This window comes from Pholis gunnellus (genome assembly GCF_910591455.1).
Source record: "Pholis gunnellus genome assembly, chromosome: 20".
NCBI lineage: Eukaryota > Metazoa > Chordata > Actinopteri > Perciformes > Pholidae > Pholis > Pholis gunnellus.
Window position 1 is genome coordinate 3,513,856 of NC_136547.1, and position 15,205 is coordinate 3,529,060.

At 42.9% G+C, this 15,205-nt stretch overlaps 1 protein-coding gene across 1 annotated transcript in view; it reads left to right on the plus strand.

Annotated features, from left to right (window-relative positions):
* tgfbr1b (transforming growth factor, beta receptor 1 b) overlaps positions 1-14,579 on the plus strand; it is a gene marked incomplete at its 5' end in the record, with an annotated part of 52,159 nt that extends 37,580 nt beyond the window's left edge. The window contains 3 exons of the mRNA XM_079181420.1: positions 128-252; positions 469-599; positions 8,102-14,579. Coding sequence (XP_079037546.1) covers positions 128-252; positions 469-599; positions 8,102-8,227 — 382 coding nt within the window. The 3' untranslated portion in view covers positions 8,228-14,579. The remainder of the gene's footprint in view (positions 1-127; positions 253-468; positions 600-8,101) is intronic.
* Positions 14,580-15,205: the final 626 nt, after the last annotated feature.

The following is a 15,205-nucleotide window of genomic DNA, read 5'->3' on the forward strand; positions in this document are numbered from 1 at the left end:
ACAGCAATGTGGCCTGAATACAGACCTTTTGCTTAAATACTGCTGGTTCTGTGTTGGCGTTTCAAATCTGATGTCTTCATCGTAAGCAAGAACAACTTTGATAACGGTCTCTGGTCTTTCCGCTCAGGTATATGGCTCCGGAGGTCCTGGACGACTCCATAAACATGAAACACTTTGAGTCTTTCAAGCGGGCTGACATCTACGCCATGGGCCTGGTCTTCTGGGAGATCGCCAGCCGCTGCTCTATGGGAGGTGAGGATCCAATGACAATTCAATTCAATTTATTTTCTATAGCACAAAATCGCAAATTAGCCTCAGAGGGCTTTACAATCCGTACACATGCGACATCCTCTGTGCTGGGACCCTCACATCGGAACAGGAAAAAAAACTTTAACAGTGAGAAAAGAAAAAGGAAGAAACCTCTTTCTATTTTATTTAAAACCACGAGTTTTGTTTTCTTCCTGTCAGGCATCCATGAGGACTACCAGCTGCCCTACTACGACCTGGTTCAGTCCGATCCGTCGGTGGAGGAGATGAGGAAGGTGGTTTGCGAGCAGAAGCTTCGGCCCAACATTCCCAACCGCTGGCAGAGCTGTGAGGTAGGACACGCACAGCTGCCTCTTTGTGAAGTCGGGGTAGATGTATATATATATATATATATATATCTCTATATATATATATATATATATATATATATATATCTCTATATATATATATATATATATATATGTATCTCTATATATATATATATATCTCTATATATATATATATATATATATATATATATATATATATATATATATATAGAGATATCTATATATATATATAGATATATATAGATATATAGATATCTAGATATATATCTATATATATATAGATATATAGATATCTAGATATATATCTAGATATATATAGATCTATAGATATAGATCTATATATATATATATATATATACATACATACATATACTGTATATGCTACTACATGTCTGAAAATCACATGACTCGTATAAATAATTGAAAATAATTCCACAGAAGGAGAGCACATGAACATAGTGGCTGCTTGCCGTCAATAGTGCGGTTCTGTAATATTGCGGTTGCTGAGACTGTCCTTCTCAATCCCGTGGGGGGGGGGGGGGGCTGGTGGTGGTGGTGTGTTTGTGTGTTTGTGTGTGTTTGTGTTTGAATCAGTCTCTGGTTTCAGTTTTCACTGTATTGTACTCTCACACTCACACCACTACACTGGGTTGCTTACTGCACTGGGAGTCGTTGCCGTTTATTTCGAGCTTATAGAAGTAAATGAAAGCAGCAGCAGCACTGTGTGAAGACGGATACTGAGGGTTTGGAGAATGTCTGTCAAACAATCTAAATGTTATCCTTTGTTATTGCCATCTGTAGGGGTTATTTCCATAAAAACACAAATCTATTTTATATTGCTGTGAAGACACATCTTTCAGACAACTGTATTTATTCAAGTTTCTTTCCAAAAATGTCATTTTAAATAGATTACATTTGAACGCATCATGTTATAATTTACCTTCGACCAATACTCACTTTTACCGAATGGAGCTTTAAAGCATCGTAATGCAACCTGCGTTAGTTAGCTCTTAGCTAGCAGGACTGTGCAGCTAACCGGCCGCTAACGGCTAATGCTAACTAGCTCTCCTGCTGATTTGAACACGGAGAGTGTTGTTCACAATGGTGTGTAGTGCTAGTTTGCACATGTGCAGTAGCGATCGGGCAGGATGTTTGAGTTGGGTGTGACAAGTGGCTCGCGTGAATGAGCTGATAAATGATATGATAAGCCCATTCCTGATCCAGCTTTTTAAACTGTATCGGAGGCCTTTCTGCTAACCATCACTTGTGATTAATGGTTGGACACTATTGGGTCGGGTCCAGCGTAGGTCAGTACTAGCTCTGCTCCTCAGCTATTCCCCAAAACCAATGCTACATGATGACACGAGATGGTGATGATGATGACCCTGCTCCAGTGAGACAGGACCACAGAGTCGCCAACTCTCAGCTGTTCAAACCAGACGTCTTTGTAAACACAGACTCTCTCATAAGCAGCCAACTCTGCTGCCCACACACACACTCCTTAAAGCTGGAACAGACACACTCCTTTTATCACGTTATTGTAGAGCTCACATTCTGCTGTGTCGATTGACGTCCGCCACCTTTTGTCTGGCAGCATCCAGACGGCCGTGATATTTGTGGATCTGGAATGAATCTGCCTTCTTTTTAGCGATACACATTTTCATTTGTCTTCCATTTTAATCCCCAAGCCTGGTTAGTACCACAAGGATCATGTTCCCTCACTTCTGCTCTGAAGAAAGTCCTGAGAAACCTCTCTAAGCATGGGGTGATGAGACCTTTCTGGTGGTTTTTGAACCGCACCTGTGCTCTGTTTCCCCGCCCAGCTAGCTCAACAAAGACCTGATGACAAGCTACAGCACGATGCCGCTTTTCTGTCTATAATCCCAAATAAATTGTGACGTAATCGAGCATTGATGCATTCTAGACTAGGCAGTACCTTCTGTAGGCGTCAGCCCAGCTCCTCTGTTATCACCACACATGGTCCATGAGGAGTGCTGGTGGGGCTCTCTACCCTGCCTGTGAAGAACCACACAGTTCAGCAGTTTTGAGTTTCCCTTTTCATTTCTTCAGATCACTATCGGCTACAGTGCCGTCTTGATTTACTTGTTTCTGCTAAAGTGTGACCCTTTGCAAGAAGAACTATCTTAATGAGCTTCCAGACTTCATCGAGGGTGCAGAACTACAATCAGTGGCTGTCATGCAAAGTCATTCTGAGTATCTTGTACCAAATGTAGCACCGTTTCAACAAGTGAGAGCTCTGTGTTTGTACTTCACCAACGCTTTATAATCTCTGCACGTAGACATAGTTCACAGTGCAAAGCAGACCTGTTGCTTTATTAATCACGGGTGTCACAGACGAGCACACAGGGACAAACTCGTGCTGCTTGCTGGAGGACATTATAGATTTGTGATCAAGCCGTGTCAATGATTGTAGTAGCTTTGTTGGTATTTTATGAAACTTTTCATCAACTATTATTTACTGAGCAAAACTTGGAGGAGCAGCTTGTTGCTAAGATGAGAATATAGCTGGTCCGCCTCACCTTGCTAACTTTAGTGTTTACCTCCTTCACGTTAACCAGCAGGTATCAAGTCAGACACGGGGATTTGGACTTGCCCGTTGCCAGGTCGCATAGGCAACCAATTCTTTGCCTTTTGGTTTTTAACAAATTTTGAATATTGTTAGTCTTAATTATGGATATTGTGATGCTACATGATGTGGTGTTTGCTCTCCCAGTCTCTGCAGCTGTATGTGAGAGAGGACTCAGCTGTCAATGGACCTGTGCTGGGAATCAGCACTAAGGATGTGATCCAGGATCTGTGAAGAACACTACTGGTATTTGTATATACCAGGAATTGGGGTGGAGGGTGGAGTCATTGACTGATACAACTTAAGATTCAAATTCTGTAAAGTATCGCATAAAGCACAAAGTACAAAGTATAATTAAAGCTGCAAGCAGCATTGGCCGGGCCCTCGCACGTTCACGCACGTCGAGGGTACTGGCAGGACTCTGGTTGACGCGGCCATGCATTTCCGTGACCATCATACACTGCGTGCATGAGTTAGATGATATTTCCTGCGTCGACCAGCAGCATAGCAAGATCTTGTTGCCAGGTCTTAAGCCTCAAATGTTTTGAGTGTACCTCCAATACAATCATACATGTAAGCCTGATCATAAAGTAAATGAGTCTGTTTGAATGCGCTTCAGTGTTTGCAAAATAACAGATTGTCAGTTTACTGGGATGGGGTTCAAATCCCTGCAGTGTCCTGATTTTATTTGGACTTACATGAAAGTTAAGAAAACAGTAGTGTCATTTGCTTTTACTTGAGCACTTTAATTTACCACTGTTTTCATTTTAAGCTCTTCTGCAATTTACGACTGTAGTGTGAAGCATTCATTGTAACATTTAATCTGATTCTCATGTAGAAGCTCTGGACAGATCATTTATACTAATGCCCACCGACAGTGGCTTGACAACCACTTTTATCTAATTTCTGCTCTGCAAACATCTTACTATGCACATATTTAGTTCAGAGCAGTCATTATTTTACAAACCCTTCTAATAAGTTCAGTTTTGGCCGCTGTATTTATAGAATCCTGCTTACGTCCGTGCTTATCAGTAGGGGGCAATATGACTGAGTTAATATTGAAATGCAGAAGTCCTAAAGCCATGACAGTCATCAAGCATGTCAAGTTTGGGACAGTTTTGACAAAGTACACTCGAGTTACAACAGCTTGATGGATGATGGTGAACCATGTAAAATGGCTGTCACACCAAATCCATGTTGTTCAATGAAACCTCAAGCTTTTAGTAACTTTTAATCGCTAAGGTCTTTAGATTGTTCTGACCAAATTCTAAGCTGATCTGATTAATTCCCTAGGAGGAGTTCGTAGTACAGCACCTGGAAATGGAAATAAACGACACTAGTTCAAATACTCATACAAATTCAAAATGGCTGACTTCTGGTTGGGTTTAGAGCTTAGAGTCCTAAGACCTTTTTTTAAGTCTGTATGTGATACACCTGCTTCCCAATTTGTATACATCTAGGTGAGACGTACTGCGAGGGCTGCATCGTGGAAATATTGTAGGGGGCGCTATCGAGCCGACTTGCCACTCTGAAGCATTAAATTCACATCAGATAACTACATTCATGATTTTAAATGTGTGTGACAAGTTTTGTTATGTTTTGAGCATTTTCTTAGATTGTACTGACCAATTTTGAAGTTGATTCGATTAGTTCCCTAGGAGGAGTTCATTAAAGTGCAGCGCCTGGAAATGACAAAAACGACACTAGAAATTCATAAAAAATTCAAAATGTCTGACCTCCAGTTGGGTTTAGAGCATGGTCCCAAGAGACTTTCTTTTAAGTCCGCATGTGATACATGTGCCCACCAAATTCTGTAAGTCTATGTGAAACGTAGTGCGAAGGCTGCTTCGTCGAAGTTTTGTAGGAGGCGCTATTGAGCCGATTTGCCACTCTGAATGAATAAAAGCATATTATATAACTACATTTTGGGCTTGTAATCTGCGTGCTGAGTTTGCTTATGTTTCAAGCTCTTTTAGCCTCTCAAAATGACCTTCGTTTTTCACGGCGAAGACTGCGTCACCACGGCAACGGCGTTTGACAAAACATCAAAAGCTTCAAGAACTGGCATTATGAACTTCTTACATTTGTGTGGAAGTAGTTTGATGTTGATTTGGTTTACCTAGTAAGAGAAACAAGGCAAAGTATAAAGACTTTAACTTACTGTTACCAGTAGGTGGCGCTATGACTATGATTAAAAATTGGCCTGCAGATGTCTTCAGGCCTGGAGTCTAATCAATCATGTGAAATCTGGTAAAGATCTGATGATGTGGAGTCAAGTTACATCAGTTTATTCGTTCATGGCGAAGGATCGAAATTTGCCGAGCCGCCACGTCGCCGCCCTTCGACAACTTCTTACAATCTTCACAATGAAGCATTATCAAGGTCTTAAGGCTTTCCTGGCAACATTTGAGAGGGATCTGATTAATCTGTGAGGAGCAGGATGTCAAAGTACAAAACGTACAACTTCCAGTTGCCAATAGGTGGCGCTCTTACTATGATTCTAAATGTTCATATAGATGTGTTCTGAGTCAGGATGATATGACATATGAGAGATTTGGAGCAGATTAGACAATGTACGGCCGAGTTACAACTACTTCCTTTTTCATGGCGAATGGTGTTTTTTTGACACCACGCCACGGATACATAGTACGATAACTTTTTGATCTTTGAGTATCATTTCACTGCCAAGGTCTCAAGAGCAGACTGAACAAATCTCAAGTCGATCGGGTTAAATCTCTAGGAGGAGTTCGTTAAAGTATGATGCCTTGAAACGGTCCAAAAACGTCATACACTTCAAAATGGCCGACTTCCTGTTTGGTTTAGTGGAAAATTCCAAGAGGATTTTTTGCACGCCCCATCACGTTCCACATACCTACCAAATACCTACCAAATTTCATACAGCTAGGTGAAACCCAAACAACCCAATCAGACTGCAATTTTCGCAAATTCTGGCTTGCGTGCCAAATCTCGAAAACTTTCCAGTATCCCAAGCACCTCCTTTTTGCGACGAAACATGAAAAATAATCAGAAGAATAATAAACATTACGAATACAATAGGTCCTCCGCTCCGACTACGTCGGTGCTCGGGCCCTAGTAAACATCCCTGATGCTCAGAGAACTAGGTGCTAGTCCTTTCTTTCAAGATCCATATAAACCAAACGCATGAACCATGTAGGAGAGGTTGTTGCTGTTCCTGAATAGCCACGGGTACACTGTTAAGTTCTCACATGGGGCCTTGTGACTAAATGTCATCAAATGGGACTCCATGGGGTCTAAAGTGGATCTGTTTGAGGATCCTTGACAGAAAATGAAGACCCCCCCTAGTGTAAGAACCACTCATTCAGAGCCAAGTCTTGTAGAGGTGTTGGTCTGTGTTATTGCCAGGCGGAAACTTTCTTTCTTCAGTCGGCTCGCCATAAATCAGGATGACGGGTTAAAGCAAATTGAAGCGGCATCTGAAAGCATTTGAATGTGAAAGCCTTGACATAAGGAATGAGCTTCAGCTAGCTCTGCTGAAGGAGACGGTGGTAATGTGAAGTGTGTGTGTGTGAAGTGTGTGTCAGATTATGTGTCCGTGGCAGTGTAGAGTTGGCACTAATCCACTTGATGAATGGAGGACTGGAATGTGTCGGCCGCCTTAATAAGCACTCTAGGACGTTCCGTAGATGCGAGCGATGTTGTCTCACCAGACGGACGCTGTGAGACACACACGGACACTAATCAGTTCTACCAACAGCTTATTCTAAAGAAGCAGTTACAGTCAGACTGAATGGACAGTTCACACCAAAATGGATTGTTTACCAAAATATTGATCCATCTATAATTTAATGGAAGTATTGTAAAGAAAAGTATGTGAAAGTTGAGTTGTATATCACCTCAAATATCCTGGTTTTACCGCAAAGTACAAAGGCTGAAAGAAATGCTGCTTACTGTCCAGATTAAGTGAACTGAACTCATCTTCTACATTTTCAACCACTGTATTGACGGCTTTCTCACATCTTTGAGAAAACGGGCGTTACAGTGAAATGTAAAACACTCCAGGACCGTAAATGCTTGGGCACCACGAGTATTCGTTGAGCGCCGACCAGCTGAGAGACCTAAAGGGACCAGTTACCTTGCACAGAATCACCAATTCCCCGATGGAAGTCGGAGCCAAGATAGTAATGAGACAAATGTAGAATTCTGTGGAACCTAGGAAGAGCAGCTCACGAGGATCCAGATAAATGAGTAAATCCAGCACAGACGAGTAGCTACATTAAGAAACGCCCGGTGACTTTATTCCGGGGACTATTTTAAAAGGTTTCTTCAGCGTATTGTCTGCGTTACCATAGACGACACTGACGAGGGCTGCTGGAGATCACTGAAGTGTAGCCTGCACATCAGTGTTCCACTTCCATCAACTAAAAAACGGACTGAAAACAAAATGTAACTTGGGTTTTGTCTCACTGCAACATCTTTTACTGCTGCTTTGTATTTACTGCAGCACGTTGGATGCAATGAATGAAATGCAGAGGGCACAATGAAACATAAGAGCGACTGCCAGTGCTGCCAATCATCTGTTGAGTGTTGGATGGTTATTTATTTGGGCTTTAGAACGTGACCGCCATGAAACAATCGGAAAATAACGAAGCAGAAAGCGCCTCACTTTGCTTTTAATGTCTAATACACTGTATATGTTTTATGAGAGATCACGAGGTTTTAGAAATACATATAAAGCTGGATGTGGTTAACTGACTGACGTATGTTGATTGCAAATATGATGGGACCAAGAATAGAGCTCTAAAACAGAAATGTAAAGTTCAACAAGTCCTCCGCTGTCTGACTTTAGACGTACAACAGCAGATAGGTGTATTTCCCAAAACAGCGGCCTGTCCCAGCATCATGTTTTATTGAACCGTTGTCTCCCTCTCCTCTGCAGGCCTTGCGGGTGATGGCGAAGATAATGAGGGAGTGTTGGTATGCCAACAGCGCCGCCCGACTCACCGCTCTCCGGATCAAGAAAACCCTGTCTCAGCTCAGCCAACAGGAGGGAATCAAGATGTAGACATAACTACCAAACACACACGCACACACACACCTCTGACTGGCATCCATATCGTTAGCATTATGAGCTTCATTACCATCATCGACTGTTCCTCCCCTTTTACTTTGAAGAGAAGTGAAGACTTCTTTTCCCCTTGTGCTCTTTTTTTTTTTTTCTCATCGTGTTTCATTCATTGACAAACTGCTGAGTCATGCACCTGGAAGTGAGGAGCCGTGTGTGTATGTGTGTGTTGCACCGGGCTGTCATACACACGTGAACGGCTGGATGGTTGTGCCTAACCTTCATCTTCACACGAAGTCTCCGAAAAGACCAATCGGGACAACTGGTGTCCATCTCAAGTCCCGCCTCCACCACTCATCACGCAACAAAAGAAAACCCCGATACACGCTCAGACCTCGTCAGGTCAGCAACAGGCCAGCCAGGCTGCTGGGAATTCACCTGGGAGGCCTCTGAGGTGTCCTCACATCTTCATAATCTCCTCCATTTGTATATTATTATTTCATTCTTCTCGTCGGGGAGTTGAGCTACTCTTAAGTAGCGCTGCAAGTTGCTCATTTACATCTTTGATTAATGGAGTGAAGTCCTCCCATTAGAAACAGTAATGTGTTGTTAGGTGAATTATCACAGTCCTCGTTACAGAGAGGGATGCACTCACATGGGGGTGAGTGAAGCATTTCAGCGGATGGACAGTTAAGCCGTTTCTTTGGGTTCAAATCTAAAGACAAGCACGCTTTTTTATCTTTGGAAGAAATACTTTCCATTTTGCACACAATTAGTTTAAACGCTGCTTTGTGAAATCCAGAGAGCGTTGGAGATTTCTTCCCCACTCACCTCTTGGCTGCCGGTCTCAAAGGGAGCAGCAGAACAAATTCCCCCTCAATCTTCGGCCTCGATCGGGTTTATTTCAGAGAGTCGGGGCGATTCGGCAGAACGGTTTTCGATGTGAGGCGGTTTGCAGCCCTACTCTGGAGGCGTGTTCCAGTAGCATTGGGAACTGAAGCTTGGACTTGGTGGGCGTTACAGGACAGGTCCATAAGACGATGGTCTTCAGCTGTTCTCCATCTAGTCGAGTTGTGAGCAGAATCTCTCATCTCTGCAAAGACTTTTTTTTCTTTTCATTCATTACTGTTATATATCCTCGTCTCCCTCCGTGTGGTCAGGGAGTCAGACAGGTCAATTTAATTTATTGGTTTTTTTGTTTTGGTTTATCTTTTGGACACGATGACCTCATTCATTCTTTTTTTTTTTGGCGAACATGCTGCAACATATGCAATATACAGTAGATAAATGTGTCTATTTTCTATACTCTGCTCTGATAAACCACAAACAGCAAGAACAACAACAACACCAACAACAATCAGCTGCCACCATGCCTTCCAAAGCCAGCTGTAACCGGAAAGTGCCAGCGCTTTAACAACCCAAACTCCTCTCATGTCGGCCGCTGTGGAGTGTTTTTGCCTTGGCGCGTATGCAGCTCTGTGCGTGTGTGTGTGTGTGTCTGAGAACGGAGCGTACAGCGAGCTCGTACTATGCACACCCCAAGAAGTAGTGACAGAAAGCTAGGAGGGGCACACACACACATTGCTGTCGCAGCACCCACAGGCCAGCCGACTCTCTGGTGCCATTTTGTCAACCCCCTCCCCCACTCATGGACACCCTCACACCACCTCAGCAACAACTCATCGTACAGCTTCTCCTCCCAGCAGGACTGAGTCTGGAAACTGAGCTCCAGCACCTCCGTTGTTGGGAAAAATGATGCCACCAAAAAGCCCCCCTGTGGCTTTTCGGGGGGAAAAAGAGAAAAAACAAGGACACAAAGACGTGTAAGCATCACTGATGTTGCCCTAGAAATGTAAACTCTTGGATCGCTGTTTTTTTTTTTTTTTGTTCTTCTCACGTGTTTTGCCGCTGTCACCGCAAATTGACCTTTTTAAGCGTTTCCTTCTTTGTCGGATAATCAACAACGATGAGGTACCTTCATTTAAAAATATAGCAAACGGAGATTTACTAAGCCATAGATTTTCCAGGTTGTGTATTTTTTTGTTTTAGTTTTTTTGTTGTGGCGAAGGACTTTTTCTACTAGAATGTACATTTACGCAAAACAAAAGATACACGAAAAAAATCATTTCATCTTAGCAAGCCTTAAGGGACCAACGCATGAGAGTCAGGATCTGCTCTTATGGTTTTCTTTATTTTATTTTTTAAATGAAAAAAAATGATATATATATATATATAATTGATTACTATGATAAAGGTAGTGTCATTATTCTATCTACAGGACAACAAATGTATGTAGCACCTGATTTAACAGCTTGTTTCAGTCAAGTGTTCGTCCTGGTCCTAAATTGCCACCCACCTAAACCCATTCAGTCTGATTCTACGGATTGTCTTGTGTCCGAGTTCCACTGAAAGCACTTGTCTTTTAGCACACAAGTCCACAATTAGATTCAGTTTAAATGCAGAAAGGGTTAAGCTTTGAATAACAAAGGCATCCAGTAAACAAACAGATCTGCCGGACAGTGATTTGCTCAGTCTCTCGATTGTTCAGTAATAAGTGCACTTCTGAACCACCGTGGGGGTTTACCTGTGTGGCAATTTGGATGTCTGTGTGGTCAGTCTGCCTCCCATTGTTTAGTTGTTTTCTTTATGGATACATGATGTATTGATGTGCTGCTACTTGGTTCTCCGTCTCGCTCCGCTTGTCGAGGCGAGAGCTTCCGTTGGATGTAAACCCCCTCAGATCACGCTGAATCTGATCATTCTGTGCCATGTCGCTCCGACACCAGTCCAGCCCTCTCCGAGATCCGCTGGAGTCTGTCAGCTGCTCTAGTGTTGGCTGATAACCAACAACACCGCAGCCCCCGTTGAAAACCACTGTGCCAATCGATCGGTCCTGTTCCTGCTGAAATGCAGCGATACATGTTTTCAAGTGTAGCGGAGGGAGTCGGAGAAAAGACCTCCAATTACTTTTACGGTAGTGATTTGTTTAGTCAAAAGTAGTTCCGTGCCGTTGTCGTAACTGTAAATGTAAAAACAAATGCATAATGTCGTCATTTGTCAAAGTATACAAGGCTGACCTCTGAAAACCTTTTGAGCATTTAATGTCACATCAGTACTAATGAAGCTCAGTGCCCATTACTTTGCAGGCGGCACTTTTGTTGTTCACAATTCATGGTTTCTTGCAGCCCATCTGAACTGATCAAAATCCTCTTATTGTTTGAGTTCTTGCTTCAGTGGATTGACATTTTAAAGCAGCACTGAAATAAAAGGAAACCCTTCCACATCAAATTGAAACAAACAAAAAGAGAGAAGTCATGTGAGCTCGACACGTTCATTTTTACAACGACAAAACCGTCTCCACTCGGGTTCACTTTCTTCTGTTCTGAGCTTTCAACTGTATCACATGGTCTTCATCAAAGTTTGCTCAGTTAACATGTTAACTGTTGATGGCCAAACTTTCCATTATTAAGGCCGTGATGGGCGGAAGGTTTCAACATGTACGCTTCTGATGAAGAGCGAGTAAGTGGACCTTGAGTACAGATTGCTCAAAGTGAAAACATTCTTAAATTATGTTACAAAATCAGCATTTATCGTTGGCTTAAACCGTAGCCTTTTAAACTGTACAAAACATTTCTAATGTCTCATATCTATTTTCGTGAAAACGATGTTTATTCAGTGATTCCCTCGTCATCCTTCTAGAAAATTGAGATTTGTTTTCAGAAAAAAAAGTTGTGATGTACCCACCTGTGTAGAAACGGTCAGCGGTGGCAGTACAGTGACATTGTAAATATCTTGCAGAGTAAACAAAAGAACGCTGTTTGAAGATTGAATATTGCTGCTATATTAAATACAAAAAGGGTGACAAGCTATGCTGAATTCAGTGTTAAATGTGTACAAAAGTGGCCAAACTAGTAGAGAAAACGGCTCTACTGAGATCTGACGAAGCCATGTGAGGTTTGGGTGGGTGGGGTCTGCTGGGCCTCTTGTATGTGTATTCCATTAGCAACAACATTAGCCCAACAGCACCTCTGGTATGCCTCTACTAGGACAACTTCATTCTGTCTTAAAGTCACCAGCAGCCTTGTACTTTTGTTTTCTTTTTCAGAAACCCGAGATGACTTAACTGTAAAGAAAAGAGCAACCGTTGTCCTCGATGCTATCTTGCCTTTTTTCTCTCTCGTCATTCCATGTTCTCTAATTGACTAAACTGACGTCTCCTCGCCACAAGGGCCTCACTTCACTGCTTCACAGCTCCGTACCGGGTGAACCAACCTCACATCCATCCTGCCTACTTTGAATCTCTCTAAACTGGCATCTTGAGGCTGTTTGAAATCAAACCAGTGTGCTCCACGCAATGAATCTTCGTAATGGGGATAACACTGATAAATACATGGCGTTGCACTCGGCTGTACACTGAGCAAGCAACGCAGAGTAGTTGGCGTGGAGAATGGACCGGCACGTCGGTTGAAGCGCACTAATGATCAGACTTCACACAACTCCTAAAGGCAGTATACTGCTTATTCACAAATACAATAGAAACGCTTTGATTTGAGTGAAAGTGGTGGACTTTACGTCCCAGCTGTGCTTGTTGGATGGCAAAATGTGCGTGCTCTCCGAAATGGTTTGTGCATTTCTGAAACCACCAATTGGACAAAGACGGTAAACACCATGAAAGTGTGATCTGTTATCTCTGTATGTGAACCATTGCCGCATCTTCACCTCCTGGCCGTATGCAACGGACGGAGCCGGGCGACATGTTTGAAACGTGTGTTGGCCTGGAACCTGTAAATCCTGTCTTATGCTGGTCATTTGGGCTTGGTCAACGTTTTTTTGCTTAGGTATTTAGATTACACTCGGGGGCGTGGCCTATTACCTCATCTTTGAGAGTCTTACCTTGCCTTCTCTCTCCTTCGCTCGGGTCAAAGAGGGTTGGGAGGCCACTGTACACTGTTGACATGCAGCCACCGTGCAATTTCAAAAACCTCGGTTCACCGGTCAACACGGCTGACGGTAGCAGCGATGTGGCTGAGCCGTTTCCGGACTCGAACCCAAATCAGCGAGTTCGTTAGGTCTGGTCCAATATGCAGCCTTTTTCATGCTTCTTTTTGTTGGTTTTTTTACGCCCAGTGTGCGATGATGGAGGGCCGAAACAGGGAGGTAACGCAAACTATGCCAGCAGCTCTACGGCTCCAAACCACGCACTGAGAAATCCCCACAGCTGTGAATGTACCGAGTTTCCAACCGATCCGAGCACAACTCGAAGGTCGCATGCAAACACCCCGGGTTCCTATCCGCGTCTCTCTCTCGTTATGCAACGTGCGTCCGCCCGCTCAGTCCCTCTGGATCACACGGGTCCAACCGGCCTCCCTATGCTAGCGCGATCCACACACTGTGACGAGGAACGCGTCCACGATCGGCAGGTTCCCCCTTTCACTGGTTAGCCCTCCATCGTCTCAGAGACCCCGCCGCATGCCGCCGAAGCACCCGCAGCGCCTCTAGTGTTCAGGTGGAGGTGACTGGTGGTTTGGTTGTTCCCGCTCCGGTCCCATGCTCCGGCGAAGCCCTCTGTGGCAAGAAAGCTTTATCATGTTTTATTTGGTGCCTAAGTTTGACGAGACTTCTTTTTCGCCGTTCACCTCGAATGACAAGACCGCATGCGATTGTGTCTGCGTTACCTGCTTTATAGATGTCATCCAAAAGCTGAGAAGTATCTTTAAAAAAAAAAAGCATAATTAACATATTCAGAAGGTCACTTAAAAAGAAAATACCTCCTTTCAAAGACCAATGTGTTTTACCTCACTGTGTATATATTCTCGATTTGTTTACTCCGAGTTTGCAATTTCTTTCTCTTTTGTTTCTATGAAATGCTTAAAAAAAAAAAAAGTTGAAGAGAATAATCTTTTTTTTTTTCAACGGTACCTGTTTTTTTCTGTTTCTTTGTCAGATGGCATTGTATTGTGTTTGTGTTGTGCCCAAGCAGTATACTCTTCCTCCTTATCCATGCTCTGTGTATGACCCGTTGGTCGTGTTCTGCGTGAGGTGTGCAGTCAAAGCGCTTTACAAATGTCCACGCCCCTCTTCTGAGCTCTGGTACAAATGCCTTGTTCAATATGTTCTCTTTGTTTAATGAAAAAAAAAAAAAAAAAGGAGTCCAAGTGGGAGGGGGTGCGAAGTGCTGAACCCTCCTCACCTCAACCCTCTTGGATTTCTAAAAATATTATAATCTTGACTTTTTTATATAGTGTGTACAGATGATTATGAATGAGAGATCAACATAGGAAGTAGAGGATTGACACTTATGTTAACTTCTAACATAGCTGGAGTAGAAAATGGTGTGAATAAAGAAACAAAGTTTCACTACAGAATGAGTGTTTGTCTGATTTATTTGTTTAGCCAAAACTGTGTTGTTTTTTTGTACCAGTACATACGTAGGCTACTACTACATGGAGACACGAGAACAAGATGTGGAGGATCCGATACTTCAGTACCATAGTTATATAAAAACACTCCATTAGCCAATATTAAGTGAGTCCTGAATTCAAAATGTTAAAAGTGAAGGTACAGAGGTGTTATCAGCAAACATGATGAAAAGGTATAATAGTGTGCATTAAGTTATAGAAGATATTATTCAGTTCCTATCACTGAGATATACACGAAAGAGCATGTTGACGTTTGAGTTCATCGATGTGGAGCAGATCATAGATACTGAGTATATATACTCACTACTGTGTTCATGTGTAAAGAGTAGGCCAACGATACGGGTCGAGTAAATGCAGTGGTGGTAAAAACGTTCCGTTTCTCCTCTGAGATGTAGAGGAGTAGAAACTAAAGCGCCTCACAGCTAACTTGGCTAACGGTGCAAACAGTGCTGACAGCTAACATGTTTACAGGGGGGGTCTCCAATGATTGCACCCTTGGGGTGCATCCCAAGCCTCTTATTTGTCATTTCTTCGATCCTTGCTTGAACCGGAAGTTGTT